Genomic DNA, 21,178 nt, shown 5'->3' with positions numbered 1-21,178 from the left:
ACCTATATTGCACATACCTTGCATTTAAGCCCTAATGTGGGCTTAGTGAGGAGAGGTGGTGAACGAGCCCTTAACTCATCCTCATCCTCATCATCCTCATCATCCTCATCATCTTCATCCTCATCCTCATCATCTTCATCCTCACTGCTCTCACTGATAAAGGCCGGACAGACTGGTGTGGGTTCACTCAGCCTTGTGGTATGGGGCAACAATGGCAGGTCATCTTCAGGCCCCTCACTGAGCCTGCGTTTTGGGCCACGCTTTTTGCGTGGAGGCCGCCCTCTGCTGCGTGGGGGCGGAACTGCAGGATGCCTAGAAGCTTCCGAGGGACAGGCTGATGTAGAGTCAGGCTCATTTTCTAAGGCCAGGAGCATTGACGATGTTGTCGTCACTTTGTTAATGCCAGTTCTTTCATCCTCCTCCTCCTCCTCATCATCATCATCATCATCATCCTCCTCCTCATCATCATCCTCATCCTCATCATCTGGGGGCCTTAGTTTACGGGGTCGACCTGGCCCTGGACGTGGTGCATCCTTCACCTTGCCCCATAACCAGTTTTTGGGAGGGCGCCCAGGTCCCCTGCGTTCCCCATTAGCCGTAAGAAAAAGGGAAGAACGTTCAGGACTGAGAACATTGTTGCAAACAGAAGAGGACTGTGGAGGGCTTTGGTTTTTGGGCAATGCTGTGAAGCACTTTTTCTCGTCCTCCTTGTCCTGTTCTCCTTTCATATGCCAGGAGAGTGGGGAACTCTTGTGGCTGGGTTTGATCTATACAAGAGAAAAGGTGCACATAACAGAAGTTCAGCTTCAGAATGAACTGGTACACATCACAAATATTGCATACTTCATCTAATGAATCTTGAATAAAAGTTAAGATGCTTACCTCTTTAAGTCCCTCCTCTCCTTCCTCCTCCTCATCCTCCTCCTCCTCCTCATCTCCTTCTCCTTCAGATGCTACTGTGTTGGTGACGATAACAGGTGTCCAGCGGAGGCAGTCTGGATCAACTTCAAGGAGTCGAGGTTTGGCCTTCAGTCGGACCATGTGAGTGGCCACCAGCTTCTCTCTGCGCAGAATAATCACCCTATAATAGGAAAGAAAATCAATAACAGGAGACTTTAAAAAGAGCTAAAAATGTAACAAATATACACTACAGCTCAATTTTGGGGCCAATAAGAGTTCAATAAGAACTCTTGTCACCAAGGATGCATTTATTTGATAAAAAATGTTTATAAAAACGGGTGAAAATTAAAAAAAAAATGTATTACAACTTAAATAAATTTTTTTACTTTAACAATTTTAAAATGTAATTTATTCCTGCAAATGTTAAGAAACCATTACTCCAGTCTTTAGTGTCACATGACCCTTCAGTAATCATTCTAATTTTGGAAAAAATAATAATCATCAACACTAAAAACAGCTGTGTAGCTTAATATTTTGGTTGAAAACATATGATGTATTTTTTCAGGATTCTTTGAAACTCATTTACTTGAAATAAAAATCTTTGTAAAAAATGTCTGTACTGTCACTTCTAATCAATTTAGTGCATTTTTGCTGAATTAAACTTAATTCGGTTTTTTTCTTGTTAGCACAAAATCATGTACTTATTCAAGTATGCTGAAGATGAAGCACTGTGCACTTTTTGAAATGCAAATGTTTTAGGTTGAAACATATGAGAATTAATCTGCGATAACTATGAAACAGAACTTGCATTATTGTTCTCTGCTTCAGCTTGTACAGAAAAGGTAAGACATTAAATCAGACATTAAAGTGTGCGAGCGTCTCTCTCACCGGTCCCCTCTCTGTTCCAGCATATTTAGACTAAGCAGGGTGGCCGTGATATCTTGAGGACAAATGCCAGTGACTTTGCTGAGTTTGCGGATGGTGAGCTGTCGATCTCTGATCTCATGTAGGCACTCCAGCACCACACTACGCCAATATGCCATGTAGGATAGCCGGCCAAGGTCTGACAATGGCTTCTCTGGTGAGCCTGGCTGGCCTTCCCTCTTGGACAGAAGGTAACCTGCAGAGAGAGCCGTAACAGTTTATCCTTTGTGTCTAATGACCCCATCTAAAGGAGTATGATTGTCAAATATTTTCTTTACTATATAACAAAAAATAAAACCACAGACTGAGGGAAGGGAGGAAAGATAATGCAGAGTACTTACTGAAGTCAATAAGGAATCGCCCATAGCCCCTTCGCTGATATTGTGGAAGAATCATGATGCAGGATACATTATATTTTTGTTGACAATGCTTCTCCTAGGGATAAAAAAAGACATTTAAAATAAGTATAAAATGAAAGCAAATGTAACAAACATACCACACAAAATATTTGTTAGGTAAGATCTTACTTACACTAACGTTTACAAATATTTATTGCATTTTGAGCCATATAGTGTGTTTAAAACCTGTTTATTAAATAAACTCCCTGTAAACATCTTTTCCAGTAGCATAATCAACCCACAAGTAAACAGACTATTTTCTATAATTAAGCCAAAAAGCAGCAAGAATGTGCAAAAGGCATGCTACCTTATATAATAATGAACCCAAACTGCTCAACATCATAATTTGACTTTAGAGAATGTAAAGCCCCTTTCACACAGAGATTCCGGAAAATACACAGATAATGTGTCCTGGGATTTGTCCCGGGATTGTTTGATTTTGGTTCATTCACACTGCCAGTGATTTTCCGGAATCTGTGAGTGCGTTCACACACATCCCGTAAAGACACGAGATGTCAGGATGTGATAACTCCTCTTCGTCATTTCTACACGAAGACGAGTTCATACTCCCCGGTAGCGCCACTGGGTTTGCCGAGTGGCTCGTTCCCCATATGCTGTAACATAGGTGGTAGAAAGGGCCGTGCAATGGCACATGCGTCATCACTACGACACACCCCTTTACGGCGTTGGTCCTGGCTTTTGTTTACACAGGGTGTGTTCCGGGACTGATCCCGGTAATGTTACTAGGTCCCCATCCTGGCATCAATCCCAGCATCAATCCCGGGACGTGTTTGCGTTCACACAGAAGGCACTCTAGCACAGGGGTTTTCAAACTTTTTGTGTGTGTGGACCACTATTTGTAATCAAGAATTTTCATGGACCACCTTATAATACACATAATAAATGATGTCTACACACAGTCCTACCTGAATTAATACGCACCCCTAAATAGGCTTACTAGCACTAAAACTATAACTGGTCACCACATCAGTACAACAGGCTTGTTAAAAGAAAGTTTACTGCACACAACGGCTGCCACTTATTTAATTTATTTATTCACTCAAGCGCCCGAGGGCATTATCAGGTTCATTTGAACAACAGGCTTATTTCCATAGCAATGGAGTATGAAATCTATACAGTAATAAGAACACTTGGATATAGTCAACATTTCAAAACCTTTGGCGATTTTAGGGGATTATTAATCTTCAGAGTTTTACAAGTCCTCAAAAAGTAGGCTTGAGTTTGTCCACTTAACAGCACATCCGCAAAACATTTCAGAAACGCGAGATCAATTAATTAAAATAATAACAGGCCTTATTAATTCCATTTATAAACATTTCGTTTCATATAAACTGCCTATAAAGGCTATGCGTGTGATGTGAGAACATATTTGCCTCTGCCCTTTTCTCTTCAGAGAACCTGTTGCTATCCACCGATTCATGTTGTGGTTCTAACGGCACTGAACTTGAACGTCACGGCCGAGCGCCACTAGCCTATTTTAGTAATCACACAATAACTTGACAATTTAATTTAAATTTTATATCAATATAGGCCTACATATTCTTTTTACTTTTTTTTTTTTTATGGGAATTTCCTGGTAAAATGAAGGTAAACTTTTTTATTTTATATTTTATTTTGCCTTTCCACTGACCATCTGCAGTACCCTAAACGACCACTAGTGGCGTGGACCACAGTTTGGGAATAGCCGCTCAAGCAATTTTACGGCAATTTCCCGGGATCAACACGCTGTGTGAAAGGGGCTTGAAAGTAACTGAATTGAACTGAGTGAAATGATTTGCTCACCTTTGAAAAGTATCCTACGAGATGGCAGCCTTTACTGTCATTCTGTGTGAGAACATAGAAGAGGAAGGGCTCCACGTCATAGTACAGCGTCTTATGGTCCAGGAAGAGTTTGGCCAGCAGGCACAGATTCTGACAGTATATTGTGCTGACATTTCCATCCACCTGGAGTGGAGAGAAGTTTTTCAGACTTTGGTCAACTTACTGTGCCCTATCCAAATATGATGGATTTATAAAGCAACAATGTGAAGTGCATTTGCTACGATTCAGACACTGTTACACTAACAATTAGCTCCCATTCATAATAGCAAAATGCAATGCCAGTAAGATTCTCAATTTCTAAATACTAAATCAACATTTTGAAACAAGTCATGCAGCAGAGACTGGCACAAAACTTGCTCCACATGAACAGAGGCTATGACAAATTGCACAGCTCCTGCTTGCTTTCTGTCGGCTGAATGCCAACCATTTTAGCTTTTTGCAGTGCTGCCACCACAGGTATGCTGCTGAGTCAGGACCAGACCAGGAGCAGCAGCTCTGAAACCTGAGCCTCTAAAACCAACTGACCAAACAGGAAGGCAAGCAGTAACACACCCAACACCAAGTGGTGTTGATTAATGTGGAACATACAGGCAGGTCACACAGCAGCAGAATAAAGTTGTCAGTCCAGTTTAAGTGCACTAAACATTATTACATTCACACATACTTTAGTTATTAACCAAAAACAACTGCATTGAATAACCAGATAACAGACTCCTGAAATGTTCAGGTTCCCATGTTTGGTTAACTTTTGCAGTGAATGGAACAACAATGAAGGACTAGTTATGAAACGTCATACAGTATAATAGCCACTCACTTTGGTTACAGGGGTTATTGACCGCTATCATTAGAATACCGATATCGGCAGAGTTTTTAAAATTAAATTTTAAGACTCAAGACCCTTTATTTCAGGGGCCGGTTGCATAAGCATAGCTGCCCAGTTAAAACTGTGTCTTGAGAACTTGTCTGACCAACAAGCAATTACCTTTTACCTACCCTTCTTATCATTTGAATGTGTTTTTTTAAGAAGGGAAAAAGTACTTACGTGGACTTTTCAAAATCAGTAATAAAAGAATCGCTCTTGGCAACAGGGATAGCTAGTATGTTTGATAGCATAGAGTCAAACGACAATTTATGAGATTAATATGTTTCGCTCCAATTCACTATTTATATATACACACACATCAGTCGTGTTTGAAATAACTTCTGTGGTCAAATTATTTTTTACATAAAATACTGTATTATGCATGTCAGACAAGTAATTTGGTGATGTCACTTTGTAAAGAAAGACTACGCGCCCGCGCACATGCGCATTCAAATGCGCACGCCTACTAAACACGTAATACGCATGTGCATGCCGTCACCGTTTTTACAGATTCACGTTTTAAGTTTACACAGAGATGATAGCGATATCGTTTTCAAAACTCGTTTTCAGAAAACGATTTGATAATTTGCGTTCTCAGGCCACCAAAACACTGTTGTCGTGTAAATGAAAATCCAGAACGCATTAAAAGTTTTCTGCTTTCACTTAAAAACGGTGTGGTGTAAGCAGCCCCATAGTTAATAACTAATTATTTTTACAACGGAAATTAATCAATCAAAAACTTACTTTAGCTGGACAGTGACTTTCTTCTAGAGCTGCTATACAGACAAAACAATCTTTGTTGCATTATTTTCCTGTTATCACTGTAAAGCTGCTTTAAAACAATCTGTATTGTAAAACTATATAAATGAAGGTGACTTGACTTGGTCCTATGTTGCTTCTTAGAGTGAGAGAGAAAATATATTATTTTATCAAATCCTATTATACAGGCTATGTCGATAAGCATTGCATTATAGATAGGGTTGGGTAGCGAACTCTGTATTTTTAAGGGCACTGAACAAATTACGTCGGAGTACCGACTCACATTAAATTAATTGGTTCCCAATTTCGGTACCTGAGAACGCATCTGGGCACAAGTGTAAGGTACGTTATAGAAAGAATGAGAGAGAGAGAGAACATGTGACGTCGAGCCAGCAACTTATTCAAACAACACACAGGGCAATGGCAAACTGAAAAATGTACTTAAGTGTGGTTACATTTCACAAAACTAGATGCAGACAATGCTATTTGAAATATTTGTAATACTAAATGCAAGGCTGGCAATGGTAACACATCTAAACTTAGGAAGCACCTAATAAAACAAGATATATTTAAAACCTCAAGAGTTCTGTATTTGCAGAAGTTTAGGGGCCAATGATTTCCACGATGCAGAAAACACGGACGGAATTACGGAATCCAGTCATAAAAACGGAATTTACTGTATAACGCGGAATTTGTCAAATTTCTGAAGAATAAATAAAAAGCAGGTTAGTATACTTAAAACAAATCGTGATATAAACCAGTGTCTGTGAATATTAAACTACAAAAAGTATTTAAATACAAATCCTGCATGTATCTCTGTGCGAATGAATGGTGTAGATGCGCGGTTTCATTTAAAACTTTTAAATGACCAGCAGAGACCCCTGGAAAAAAGGGCCAGAAAAGGATTCTGTTCATATAGATAGCAGTCTGTAAGCTGCTTTCTGTAGTGGAGAATTTCAGAATCATATGGTTTTCAATCCTCAAACTCTGAGAGTGTGAACGTAACCATGTAAGCGCAGTTAATTCTGGTCAGACAGCACTGATTTAGACCACACCGATACAGATCTGTATGTCATGTTTACACCTAAGTTCTTTTATAGAAACACAATTGCTGCAGTAAATCACCATAGTGATTCTGAAACAATGAGCGCTCACCACTCTTCATTTATTACCCTGCTGTGCGGCACCATTGCAACACCTCGTAAGGGCAGGAAGTGGGTGGATGTTATTGCCTGAGCCAGTGTGCGTGTCTATCAGCGTGAATGAGATTTCCTTTGTTGGCTCATCACGTACGAAAAAACACGTGCAGGTGCATGACTAGCATATGTCTGTGCTGCCAGATGTGTATAAACAAATAGGTGTATGTGCAAGTGTTTGTGTGTGCATTTGTGGTTTTTATCCGGTGTGGAGATTTCTTTTCCTCACCTCGAACACGGACACGTCGTCCTTCCTGTAGATCTCGTTGGCAGGCGGGTGGAACCAGCTGCACTTTCGCATGTGCTGGTAGAGAATGCTGCGGCTCTTCATGTAGCGTAGACAGAACTCACAGAGGTAAAGCTTAGGAAGCCTGTCAAATCAAAACAATCACACATCAGTATTTAAAGCCTAAAAATAAAAAAAATCAATGTGCAGAAACACATCTCTCGTGCAAGCATTTAAATCAAATCAAAACAACAAGAGGTTAAAAAGTTTGACACTAATGGTTTAGCAGTCACTATAATAGAGTCAACATATACATATGTTGAGAAAAGCACATATACATATATACATACACACCCACAATTATACTATCTATTCATATACATTTACTTTTTAGTTAATAACAACACTGCTAAATTATCATGTTAAATTGACCAAATACTTGAATATTAAAAAAATATTGGAAATCAAAAAATTTGATCATCCAAGGTTGCTTGTCGGTTTAGATCATGACAAGAAAATGCCAATCATAAAAAGTATGTCCACCAGCAAAGATTCCATGGGTATTGATGATGGAGATGACTTTTAAATGGCCACGTATAATTCAATAAATCAAAATTAAATATAGTTCTAAATGAATATTTTTGAAAACAAAAAGATTAACATGTGGAAGGGATTTTTTTTTTCATGATGATGATTATGGCACATGTTGTTTATTACCTGCTGTACTCCTGTGGGTATGGAGAAGAGTACCACGTCTGTATTTCATACTTCCCAAACTCTATAACTGATGGGCATCGCATCTGGGGGTCTGGTGGACCAGTCACTCCTACTTTCTATAAGAGTTCAAGCACAAGAAAGTTAAGAAAAAAAGAGACCAGTGGGCACATACAATTTAGAGACTACTAAGCCACTATGGCACCCAGAGCGTCCTGCCACACACAGAAGAGAACAAAGTCACTCTTTTACACAAGAAATGTGTCATGGCTCTGACTTTTGTTCTAATAATCAAGAACAGTTTTTCACAAGCATACAGCTCCCACTAAGGCTTACAAGATTATTATTAGCTCTTATCCGCATACCAACTGGAAATTGAGAGCATCTGCCACTCAGTAGTAATCACACACTTTTCTGCTCTGCATCTCAATAACATATGCAATCAATTTATTCCATATACAAACTAGGGGTAAAACAGCTTGTGTTGAACCACCGTTCAGATCATGTCATGTTGGTTTTGAAAAAAAGGTGTATGAATTGTAAAATTTCCATGTTCAAGAGTAAGTACTTTAAGGAAACTAACAAAACACAAATGCAAACAATCAAAAGCAAATACAAATATGAACAGGTTTATAGTTAATGCATAACAAGTTCTACTAGCAATCAAGCTGCACATGAATCAATGCAAATGTTCATGGTCACATTCAGATACACTGAATAAAATAGTTATTGTTTTTGACCTATTAGGGGGGTGGAACGGTACATGTATTCGTTTTGAACCGAGACGGTACGGGCGTCACGGTTCGGTGCATGAATACACACGGAGAATACACGGTATAAAAATAAATAAAACTCGCGTGCAAATTAATGTAATGTAATGCGGAACTACTGTTAGATACGCGGGTTCTTTAGCAGGGATGCAAACACATGTATGGTCAAAAAAGAGAGAGGTTATCGAAGCCCTCGCCCCGCGGCAAATATCCAGATACTTACATAATTGTGATGAATTTAATCCTTTGTAAGTTATCATTTTGCAGTGTAAGATTACAGTTAACACCTTTAAATATTACATAAATGTATTTATTTTTATTAAACTTAGTGAGTGTATAAATCAGCAGCAAAAAGTAATTCTTGAGAAAATCTGCACAGTAATTTTATCAAATCTAAACATGTTAATAAAAACTAATTACTATTAGTACTCTTATAAAATTCAATCAGGCAATCATACATTTCAAAATTTATATTTATATATGAATGTCAAGAATTCAGAAGTGTATATATTTATATAGCCTACACTACACAAAAAAGAAATAATATACAATTAAATTATGCTTATTTTAAATGTATTGTGCAAGCTAGGTATAAAAAATATAGGCTTTTAATAATCTTTCAGTGCGCAAAACCAGAGCGCACAAAGCGCGTATGCGCATCGCGGGTGCAGAATGATGTGCTCAAAGCAACATGGAGTCACAGTGTGCAGCGCTGCACAAGTGCGCATTTAAAAGTTCACATTATAATGTGAATATTATATATATATATATATATATATATATATATATTCACATTATCAAGTTCAAGTTCCGTTTATTTCTAAAGCACATTTACTACCGGCCGACATTATAATGTGAACTTTTAAATGCGCACTTGCGCACATTGGAGAGAGTTTTACCGTGCATCCTGCTGTAACCGGACGAGGCGCGCGCGCTGTTTGAATACTGAATGGAGAATGACTGACAGCCGCAGAGGAGGGAAAACGAGTTTCCGTAAACTTTAATTTAATGATGTAATTTAATTTAGACTTCTGTCCCTCACATTAAGCTATGGAATGGCTTCAGATGACTTTGTGAAATTATAATCAGACGCTCTCAGACCCAAGTCACCCAAACTGACGTGAAAAAAGCGGGAGGCGCCGAAAAGCGCGCTGTATGCATCCCTGCTTTAGGGACACCTAATCTGTAGCTCCGCCTTATCTCTGAAGCTCCGTGGCTATAACTTATGGGCTATAATCATAGACATAATATCTATGGCTATAATCATAGACAGGCTGCGATGTCAAGTTTGCAATGCTGGAATATGTTGTGTGTGTGCCTGCGTGCGTGATTGTGCGTGTGCGCGTGTGTGTTCAGAGAGGCGCGGGCGCGATCGAACAGTGGAAACATAAAAACTTACTCATTTTGTTCATTGGACATCATTCAAACTGCAAAGTGTTTACTTATATTTGTGTACACTCGTAATAAAACACAACATTGTGCTTTTGTCAAACTGTAAACTCTTGTCAAACTGTAACCTACAACTGTCACCCAACACAGTGAGTAAGTTACACATTCTACATTGATTAAAAGAAAATCAAATTTGTTTTTAATGGTAGTATTATTTTATACAGAAATAAATTATTTATAATTCAGATGAGAATAAAGTTAGTGTTATTAAAATTAAGGCAAACAAATATATTGATCTGATATATAGCAAATTAATTTTAAATTCATTCAGGTACAATTACCAAACATATCTCAAGGTCTTTTTGTCTTTTTATTAATTTAATTAATAAACTAATTATATAAAACTATTGGCAATGCACTACAAATAAACTGGTTCTATGCATTTACTTTATTAATAAAACTTATTTAAAGAGACATTTATTTTCCTTTGGTGGAACAGCCTACAGACATGCACAATAAAAGAAAAAATGCCTTCTACATTTTTGTTTTGCTTTTCCCTCCATTGTACCGAACTCGTACCGAACCGTGATGTCTGAACCGAGGTATGAACCGAACCGTGACTTCTGTGTACCGTTCCACCCCTATGACCTATGTATCCTTGTTTTGTAATAAATAATGTTATGACACCCAATATATTATATTCCAGTGAAATTTAACAATTCTCGATTCCATTTGATACTACAGCTAAAACACCAAACTAATATACATTTCAAAGATTATTAAAGACAGGTAAACAGTCATTAATAAAAAAAGAACAAATAATTAAACTACAAGCAAATGCACAAATAAATAACTACAACAAAACAGATGAAATAATCAGCGCTTTTAAAGTTTTTCAGGTAGGCCTATCATCAGTAGTTTGCAGGTACATAATATCATCAGTAGTTTTCAAGTATAGAAATTTAACAAAGTAATCAAATGTAAAATAACACTGCATATAATCTTCACAGTACAAATTAAATAAAGGTTAATCCTTATTGAAGTTACAAAAAAGTTATTCAGTGAAGAGCAGGGAGTGATTTTCTTTTGTAGTTTGATTGGATTAAAAACACAGACAGCAACAGGAATATTAGGCTGCTGTCACTTTAAGACTAATGCACAGATCCAATAATGATACACATGCGTTCTTTCTCTAGTGCTTGCTTAAGCCAAAACCAACTATGTTTACTTGGATACTCGCAAAGGCGGGCATTTTGAGATAAATTTGTGTGAATTTGTCAGTTTAGGTGCAAGGAGACGTGAAATAATTAATTGTATTATTTGCACGCTGTCTTAAGACGCGCTACTGTGCGCTTCGGGTGTGTGTGCACAATTCCAATTCATTTATAAAGCACATAATAATACAACAAAGTTCCCCATAGTGCTACACAAACAATAAAACATTCAAATATAACAAACACAAATAACTATAAATAAAGAATATGCTACTACTATATACTACTAAGAATAATATCTACTCTTAGACTGTTAGACCCAGACTCTTAAAGGTCCCATTGCATGGATTATTTTATTATTTTAGAATGTTTCCTGGGGTGCCCTTATAATGTTAGTGTTTTTTAGATCAAAAGTTGTTATAATTTAGAAATAAAAGGCATATTTCCTAGCCTGATTTTAGCCTCTGATTTGAACGCTCTGTTTTAAGGGGCGTGTCTGCTGGGAGACTTCAGTGTAAACGCCCACTGCTATGACTGGCTGACATGCTTGCATATGAAATATCTAGCATTACATGTGGAACTCTCTCAAAAACTTTTACAGCTATTATACGTTTTTACTATTATAGCTATCGAGATTAACGAATCGTGAGAAGTTTTTTAAAAGTATTTAGATCTATTCCCATCAAATTAAAAGTTGCAGTGATGAGCATTGAGCAGATGACAGTCTGTTGATCGCGTGAATGAAGATCTTATCATTGCAACGCAGTTTCTGCACTCTCACTAATGATTTCACCAATGCAAACATGAGGTAAGTACAGTAAGAGCTTCGTTGTGCAGTGTAACAGCGTCATTGATTTCATAACGAGTTTTTGCAAGTGTCCAGATAAACTCGCGCTGTGTGATTGACAGCTTGGGCGATTGGAAAGGGATTGTTCTTTGATCGTTTCTGTATATATATCAATCAGTTTAAGTACGATTATTTTTCATCCTACTAAGAGAAACGACGTGAAGTTGATCGTTTAGTCACTGGCTTGATTTACTGATGCATAAACAGTATTGAACGATTTTGAGAGAAAGATTATCTGTCTGAACTTGAACAATTACACATCAGAAATTCACATAACCCACTCGTTCTTCTGAGGCTCGGATGAAGGAACTAAAAAAATACTTTTGTGTTCATTTGTACATCCAAACACTGAGCAACTGCCATGCTTCGCTCGTTTGCAAGCCATGATGTCTCTCGAGGAAAAACCAATATCGTGCAGCTCATTTTCTCATGGGCGGGCCAAATTCTTTTTGCGGGCAAAGAAGAGAAAGGGGAGGTAACCTTTCCCTTTATGACGACATAAAGGGAAGATTTCTAGATTCGCCCGCCCGAGCTTTCATTTTCTCAAAAATACCCAGGGCTTGGTTTACACCCATCAAAACGTCTAGCCACTGGGCAGGCTAGGGAAACTCATATTAAGGTTAAAAAACCTCAGTGAAATTTTCATGCAATGGGACCTTTAATACACCAAAACTTCTCACACAGCGTGCACGAGTTCTCCATCACTTGAATGCTTAAATTGGCAAGGCTTGAAAACGCGTGCAAATGGTAAACTTTCGTGACCATGCAGCACTGGCCCGACAGGGACACTGACAGTTCCTTATACTTTCCGGAACATCTTTAACGCTGAAAAGGCTCACATGCATCCACCATGTTCAGCACTGAATGAAGGACAGGGTCCCCGCTGTAACATTGGATGACATCTAGTGGAGAAGACTAGTAATAAGATTAACGTCAATCAGATATTATGTTCAATGTCTGCGGAAATAAATACGGGGGAAAAAAAAGTGTAATATATAAAGAATGTTATTATTAAAACATATATTATTATATGTATAAAAATCTAGTTTCTAATAAATGTATTTTTATTAGATAATAAATCAGGATTAGAATCTGGTTGTGCTTGCTAAATGAAATTGTATCTCTAAACTGCCAACCATCACAACTTCAGGAGTGACTCTTATATTCCTGTACAAATACTCAATCATTTAGGGGGATTCATATTCAAATGCAGCTGTCCCTCCTTTGGACTTAGCAGTGCACATGGCCTAAATGTTATAGAGCAAACAAATTCAGTTTTATTGTCAAATTACAGCATGGTATTTTTTTCTTTCTGTCTGCTCAACACAAGCGTGCTGGTTCTTTCTGATGCAGTGTGTGCAAATATGATTGTCTCTCTCTGGGATTAGTGTTTGTTTTTCTTCGACTGATGGCCTCAGGCAGTCAGAGTGGCTGTTTCTGCTGGGAGCTTCAAATCACACACACACACACAAATCAGCCAATCAGTCTACACATGTGCATTTGTGTTTGTGTGTGTATCACTGAGAGAGGCACCAGCTGTCAAGATAATGGAAACTCTCAAATCCCCCACATTACATTCTGCAGAGATAAAGACCTTGACAGCTTCCAAGTCTTCACTAATATAGCAAAAGAAAATGCAGTGACTGCAAACAAGCAATGGGCCCCCCTACCATCAAGCATATGATTTGTAGACAGGATTCGGTTTTATTTTATTTGAGGGCTGTCAAAGTTTACACATTAGTATATGGATTTAATTAAATGTTGTTGTTGTTGTTTTTTTTAAATGTGCAAAAATGCACTTTTTTATTATTATTTTATTTGTAAGTTTCATTCTGTTCTGAGTGATGTCAAAAAACTGAGCTGCAGAGCAAGTGTCTCACACACACACACACACACACTCTCTCCCTAGAGGAGCACATTTCTCAGTAAATGGAGAAAGACATTCTTTTCAGATTATTTATTAAAATCAGATGGGACAGTATTTTGCATTTGCAAGACAAAATTTAATGATGTTTCTCCCTCCCTTTCTGTACCTGTAGTGCCAGTTCCTGAATGTGCCTGAAGAGCTCCACATCTTTCTCAGTTAGGTTTTCATGTCCTGGCAGCTTGTCTTCGTCCTCCCGCCAGTTGTCTCCACACTCCTGATTGTCTGTGATGCAAACAGACACCAAGACAGTTAAAACAGCCAGAGAGTGAGTGCGAGCACAAAACTGAAGGTACAAAGCAAACACACAAATAAAAGAGACAGCAGATTCACATTTATTCGTACTTTTCATTTTACACTGATTTAATTGGGCACAATGTGACAAGTTTTACAATTATTCTGTCTTCAAATGTCAAAACACAGTAAAGACTATTATAAATGTTACAAAGATTTGGATAAAAAAAATAAAAATAAAAAAAATGCTGATCATTTGAACTTTCTATTCAATCAAGGAACCCTTTCCACAAACATATTGCAGGGCTCCAGACTAATAATGCCAGGTTCACACATACTCCGTTTGCAGTACGTATTGTATGAGGTGCAGAAGCGGCACAGGCAGCACATGTGCTTTCACATATGTACGCGTTTACAGGGTGCAACTGATCCAGAGCTGTTTACCACAAATACAAACATTTATTATTACTTTTTATTTCAAATCCACAAGTTGTTACTGAAATTTTTTTTTTTTTCAGCATCGTGATTATCTTTGTACACAGTAGAGTTATACAATCATTCATAGCCATAAACACACTATTTAAACATATTATTCAATTTATTACTTCTATATATATTTATATGTTAAGTAGCTCAAGCAAGTGGCAAAACCTTTAAACACAGCCTGTTCTTTTCTTATGTTAAAATCCCCAAAAATCTTTTATTAAAATTTATAATTGACAAAAACAGCCAACTCTCATGCTTTTTCTTTTGCATTTAAACAAGAAATCCTGCAAGTCAAAATGCCATGTGTTGACTGTGAAACACAGTAGAGTTTAATTAAATGCGTTTATGGTGAAATCACTACACACTAAATACGCACTGCAAATGGAGTATATGCTAACCTGGCGTAACATTTGAGAGCAGTTCTACAGATGATGGGACCAGCACCAGATTTGGTAGAGCTTCTCTATTATCATAATGAACTGACCGACAGCCTCAGTGTTTATAAAAGGAGTGCTCTTTAAATGCTTTATGTGTAATTCACATTTAATGTTTTTTATATTTCATGAAATTGTGACTTCTACACAATCTTCATACCTAAGAATAAAAAGTGCAAAACTTTGACAAGTGATTTCTTGATGATTTGATATTTTATAAAAGTGATTGTATATTGTGTAAATATAAATTCAAAAGCACAATGTGTGAAAAAAAAATATTAGCAATAATAATAATTTGTTACATTTATATAGTAGCGTTTTATATAAAAGCATCCCGCTTTCGTTTTTCATTTGCCGTTTGATGTTTCTCATATGCAAAAGAAATGGCAGCTCTTATCAGCTGGACAACGTGGTGGTGACACCAGTGCAACCTCTAACAAAATGTAGTCACACCGGCAGGAAAAAAGGTTGCAAAATGTTACCATTTGGTTGCAGTCCGGAGCCCTGCATTGTGCAACTGTTTTCAACATTGATAATAATAATAGTTTCTTGACCACCAAATCAGCATATCAGAATTATTTCTGAAATATCATGTGAAGAATGGCGTGATGGCTACTGAAAATTCAGCTTAGCCATCACATTACCTAATATGGATATAAAAAAAAAAAACTATAAAAAAAAAAGCTAAACTGACCCATTTCACCTCCTGTCCTGTCATCATGCTCGCCCTTGCGGTTGCTCTTCTTGCGTATACGATATTGCTGCGAATAGTCCACCACTTCAGCGCGGGCTTTCCTCCCGTCCGGGGATGGTGTGAAGAACTTGCTGAGAGCGTCAATCAGACCCTTTGTTTTCTTGTTAAAACGCAGGCCACCATGCCCAGAATCTTCTTCTCGGAGAGAGAACAGCATGCGATCGTCACCAGGGTAACCTTCGCATGAGGAGCTCGAGGAAGAGTGTGGGGAGGAGGAGCCTTGCGAACACCGATCCACCCCTCCGGTGCCCCGCCTTCTCCTGCCACGCCCACCACCTCGAAGCTTCTTAAAAGGTCGGCCCGGTCTGAGAACAAGAGAACTTGTAGTAGTCTTATGAACACTTATGCAAATCATTTCAATATAGTTCTGCAATCATGGTCATAAAGAGGATCAAACAGTTTAATATACCTGCCCTTTGGTCGCCCCAGTGGTGCATTGTATCGCCGTTTGATTTGTGCTGCTTTTTCATGTAAGAGCTTTCTTCCCTTTTTTCTTGGCCGACAGATCTGACAGATCCACATGCCTGCGGAGCAGCAATCAAGAATCATTACTTGGAAGTATAATTATGAGCCTTAGACACAAATCCACTGATTACATTGTAGTAGAAATGGCCTGCATTTGAGTGTGTGGGCACTCACCTTTTGGCATTCGCATCAGTGGGGGGTCACAACACTCCATGTGGAAACCTCGGTCACAGGAGTCACAGAACAACATGTTGTCCTGTAGAATACAAATGCACACAGACAACACAAGAGTCAAGGACCCTAATTATGAATTTTTGCCATTTTGAATGCTAGGCATTTGTGACTGCTTTCTTTTGAGATCTTCAGTTAAAGAGATGTGATAAGGAACGCAAGGCTATGGTTAAGTAATAAAGTAATTTTAATGTAAACCAAGAAATGCTTTATGTAAACATTACACAACCAGAAATCTGTGGTATCAGGACACAATTTTGACAGGGTAATGCGTCCCAATACTGACCCACTGTTGTACTACACTAGGGCTGGACGGTATGACGGTATGCATCTAAGTGTATAAAAGGTCTATCATTGGAGATTTTGCTATATTGCTATTTGCTATATTGCATTCATATACGTGTAGCACAGCACTATTGACACTTTAGAGAGATGAAACACAAATGAGACAAAGAGCAGGACTTTCTTGATGTTAAAAACAGTTATTAAGCGCAATAAATCGTGATAAAGAACTCAATGTGGTGCTTGTGCTGAGTGACACACAGCTGAAGCACGAGCAAAAAAAGCCATATATCTAAGCATTGGATCGCAAATTCAGTTCTCTTTCACATCTCATTGCGCTTGAATGGTCGAATACACACACAATTGTCAAAATGCCTCCTGACTGAATAACTTTTGGAGCTTTACATTTACATTTATTCATTTAGCTGACGCTTTTATCCAAAGCGACTTACAATTGCTATATATGTCAGAGGTTGCACGCCTCTGGAGCAACCAGGGGTTAAGTGTCTTGCTCAGGGACACATTGGTGTCTCACAGTGGATTCGAACCCGGGTCTCTCACACCAAAGGCATGTGTCTTATCCATTGCGCCACCACCACCATTTATTTTTTAAATAAATGTATACTTTTATTCAGCACAAATGCATTATATTGATGAAAACTTACAGTGAAGACTTAGGATTTCAAATGCTGTTCCTTTAATAAGATTAAATTATTTAAGCATGCATGTAATTCATATTGTTAAGACTATGCAGCACTTTTTTGTGCATTTGATTATTCCTTTTCTGTTTCTGTGTATTTAACTACATGTTAAATAAACTTAATGTACCTGAAAAATTTTATTTGTTTAATTCATATTTTTGCTATACTGTATTTGTCCTATTGTTTGTCATTTGCTTATTTTTAATAATAAAAATAAAATAAATACTGTGATATACATTGTTATCATGAAAAAGATTATCATATTTTGAAACAGGATTTTGGTCATATCACCCACCCCTATACTACACACTGAAAAAAGTATGTTCTTTCTCCATCACCAGTGAAGTACATACCGAAGTGCATAATGTAAGTCTATACACTACTATTCAAAAGTTTGGGTCAGAAAGATTTTTTTTTTAAAATAAATGTATACTTTTATTCAGCACAAATGTATTATATTGATGAAAAGTTACAGTGAAGACTTAGGATTTCAAATGCTGTTCCTTTTGAACTTTCTATTCAGCAAAAGAATACTGAAAAATCCAGTTTCTATAAAAATATTAAGCAACTGTTTTCAAAATTGATAATGAAAAAAATGTATTGTGCACCAAATCATTATTAGATCAAATAAATGCAGCTTTGGTGATCATAAGAGACTTCTTTTAAAAACGTTCGATTTTTTAAACCTTTTGAACAGAAGCGTAAATGAGGATGCAAAAATTAACTAAATTAGAGGACCCCTAAATTAACATGATCTGGCAGCATCAATGAGAAAGACCCTGGAAGAACCTACTGCATTTTTTCCTTGGTCCTGGCAGCTGCTGCAGGTCTTGCACTCAATACATTGCCACCACAGAGCTTTGACCCGTGCTGTGAGCTCCGGAGAGAACTTCAGACAGGATGGGTGCCCTGAGAAGACACAGAATGAAACAACCTTAAATAACCTGAATAAAGCCTCATCCCGATGAGAAGACAGACAGTGCTATTCATGCTTTCTACTCTTATCTTGAACCATAATTATTTTTCAAGGTATTTGTTGAGTTTTGAAAATCTAATTTAACCTTTTAAAACCTTTTTTAAGACATGCGCAATTAAAATTAATATTGTATATCCAATGAACAAACAAATTCAATCTCAAAATAATTCACATATATAAGATTATTTCACCTAATTAAACGTTTTATCCAATACATACATATGTACTGAAATTGGTTAACATACCAACATATTAATACATACGGATTAGAGGTCAACCGATATAGGATTTTGTTTATACGACAATATTGTGTTTAAAGAAAGGCAAAAAACAGATCATTGTGCCGAAACAAATTAATGTGATATGGCGTGTGTAAACATATGTTTTGCCATCCCCAACTTTAAGACCTTTTTAAACTTAAAGGTATAGCGGAGGATCTTTCCAAATTTTAGATAAGACCCGCCCTCTCCACTTTTTGAAAAGTTTGATTGATTCACCAGAATGATTGACAATTAGGAGGACCAATAGTTTAGACTACCCACCAGGAAGTAAAACATCCTCCGCTATACCTTTAATAAAACTGAATACAAAAACAATAATCTGTATTTTTAAAATGTAATAATTTTTTTAGCAGATGCCTTTGTCCAAAAATACTTCCAGTATACTTGGTGTTTTTAATATTTCAAAATAAAATAATAAAATTGTTCAAATGAACTTTCACCCCTTCCTTACCGCTGTTCCCACAGTCTGCACAGGAGATCAGCTCTTCAGGCTTCTTGTCGCGGTTCTGTTCCTTGGTCCCCAAACAGAAACTACAGATGGGTATGGGCTCTGCCACAGGCTGAGAGAGAAAAACAGCAAATAATTTAATAAATAATATTAATATTTAATATTAATACATAAACTTTGCAAAAATGGCTTAGCATATCAAAATGATACAGTGAAACAGAGGTCTGAATATTGTGTAAATGAGCTCAGCTGAGGACAGCATGGATGAATTAATTGCCCTTTATGAACCATATTAAGGTCTGCTTCATTCAGCTCTGAGCACTGCTTAGATTTAGAAAAGACAGATTTAGAAAAGCCTGAAGCAAATGGATCGGCTTTTACATTGTTTAGGAAAGGAAAAAAGAAAAAAGGGAGAAAGAAACCATATATAAATGATACAAATTGTGTCCAATTTTTTTTTTAATTTTCTGAGTGGCATTTGCCCATGCAAAACTCATTACCAGGCAGTAGAGTCAGTCAATGAGTGGCATCAGAAAGCCCCAAACAAATCTGACACAAACCTAGTGGTTCAGAGTTTAACACTATTTTGATGATCCACTTTAGACGTTCAGCTAAATAGAAGTAACTTTGCACCTACATGTCAACTAACTCTCAGAGTATTAGTAGACTGTCTGCTTAATATCTGCTAACACTTTATTTGGATGCTCCTCCAACAGTCATTCTACTGACTAGAAGTAACTTTGCAACTTCCTGTCAACTTATTCCACTCACCTGAACCCTAACCTAGCAGTCTACTAAGAGTCTTCTAATAGTCCAATTAGAGATCGACCGATAATCAGTTTTACCGATATTTAAGCATTTTTCCATAATCGGGTATCGGTTTTGTAATATCGGATTCAAAGATAAATTGCACACAAGACCGCCATTGAAGCACTGTGTCTGAGGGGAGATCAGTTAACAACGGTGTTCAAAAGGTAAAATAACTGACCTCCCTTTTTTAATAAACTTTAGCATAACAGCCATTAACGCACAAACAAGATGTTACATAAATGCTTGAAATGTAGTTTAAATTTAGCGCTACAGAATAGAGGCAAACTGACAGTCATGTAATCTGTCAAGTCCTGTCCTAATAAAGATGCAACTTTACATGAATTGAATAAAACAAACATGAAAATAATTGGTATCTGTATAAAAAAAAAAAATCAATATCGGTTGATCTCTGACTCTATACGCTGATTTCACGCAGCCGCCATTTTGAAATCGAAAGTGAGGCTCCGGTGGGAAAAACCCCGGAAGTAAAGATAAATAACAATGCCTTTGGACTACCAACCTGAAGCTGCTGCCGCGATTTACACTATTGGATGTTAATATCCAATATAGGATATGTATATAGTTCATTCCTGCTTCTTTTTTAACTTTTTGAATTATATTTAAAAAATATTTTATTTATAAATGAATTTCACTGTATATAGTCTAAAGTATAAAAGAAATGTATGTACAGTTTTAGAATTGACACAACATCATTAAACACAACAATACGCCATCGCATTCACGACTCTCCTGTGATTAAAGGCGACACTTCCGGTTTTCTTCCCACCGGAGCCTCGCTTTCGATTTCAAAATAACGGCTGCGTGAAATCAGCGTATTGAGAGTAAGGTGGCATATGGTGCAAAGTTTCTTTAAGTTAGTAGAATGTCTGAAGTGGACCATCGAAATAAAGTATTACCCAGAGTTTTGATAATCAAAGAGGCTGCAATGGTCATGATCACAGTGATCGTGTGGGCCTAGAGGTGGGATTATTGTCAGGGTGTGGGCACAAAAGCATGTGTTGATGCTTATTCTAAGCCACACCATCTGACATTTGCTTCTGGAGCAACATTAATCTTTCAGTGTGTCCAAGAGAGACCCACCCACGATGCA

The 21,178-nt window shown here is 37.4% G+C and overlaps 1 protein-coding gene across 3 annotated transcripts in view; it reads right to left on the bottom strand.

Moving 5' to 3' along the window:
* kat6a (K(lysine) acetyltransferase 6A) overlaps positions 1-21,178 on the bottom strand; it is a 47,272-nt gene that overhangs the window by 6,013 nt on the left and 20,081 nt on the right. For 2 of the 3 annotated variants that reach the window (XM_082170148.1, XM_082170149.1), the window contains exons 3-15: positions 19,261-19,369; positions 18,346-18,461; positions 16,513-16,594; positions 16,283-16,397; positions 15,814-16,178; positions 14,075-14,190; positions 7,825-7,940; positions 7,111-7,252; positions 4,026-4,187; positions 2,166-2,259; positions 1,789-2,020; positions 883-1,081; positions 18-767 (exon numbers count right to left, since the gene is read on the bottom strand). In XM_082170148.1, the coding sequence (XP_082026274.1) occupies positions 18-767; positions 883-1,081; positions 1,789-2,020; positions 2,166-2,259; positions 4,026-4,187; positions 7,111-7,252; positions 7,825-7,940; positions 14,075-14,190; positions 15,814-16,178; positions 16,283-16,397; positions 16,513-16,594; positions 18,346-18,461; positions 19,261-19,369 (2,598 nt within the window). The remainder of the gene's footprint in view (positions 1-17; positions 768-882; positions 1,082-1,788; positions 2,021-2,165; positions 2,260-4,025; positions 4,188-7,110; positions 7,253-7,824; positions 7,941-14,074; positions 14,191-15,813; positions 16,179-16,282; positions 16,398-16,512; positions 16,595-18,345; positions 18,462-19,260; positions 19,370-21,178) is intronic. The other variant, XM_082170150.1, reaches the window with a different exon arrangement.

The sequence above is a fragment of the Leuciscus leuciscus genome, assembly GCF_965113295.1.
Source record: "Leuciscus leuciscus genome assembly, chromosome: 5".
Lineage (NCBI taxonomy): Eukaryota > Metazoa > Chordata > Actinopteri > Cypriniformes > Leuciscidae > Leuciscus > Leuciscus leuciscus.
Note: the sequence above shows the minus strand (reverse complement) of the source record. Positions and strands in the feature narration are given on the sequence as shown.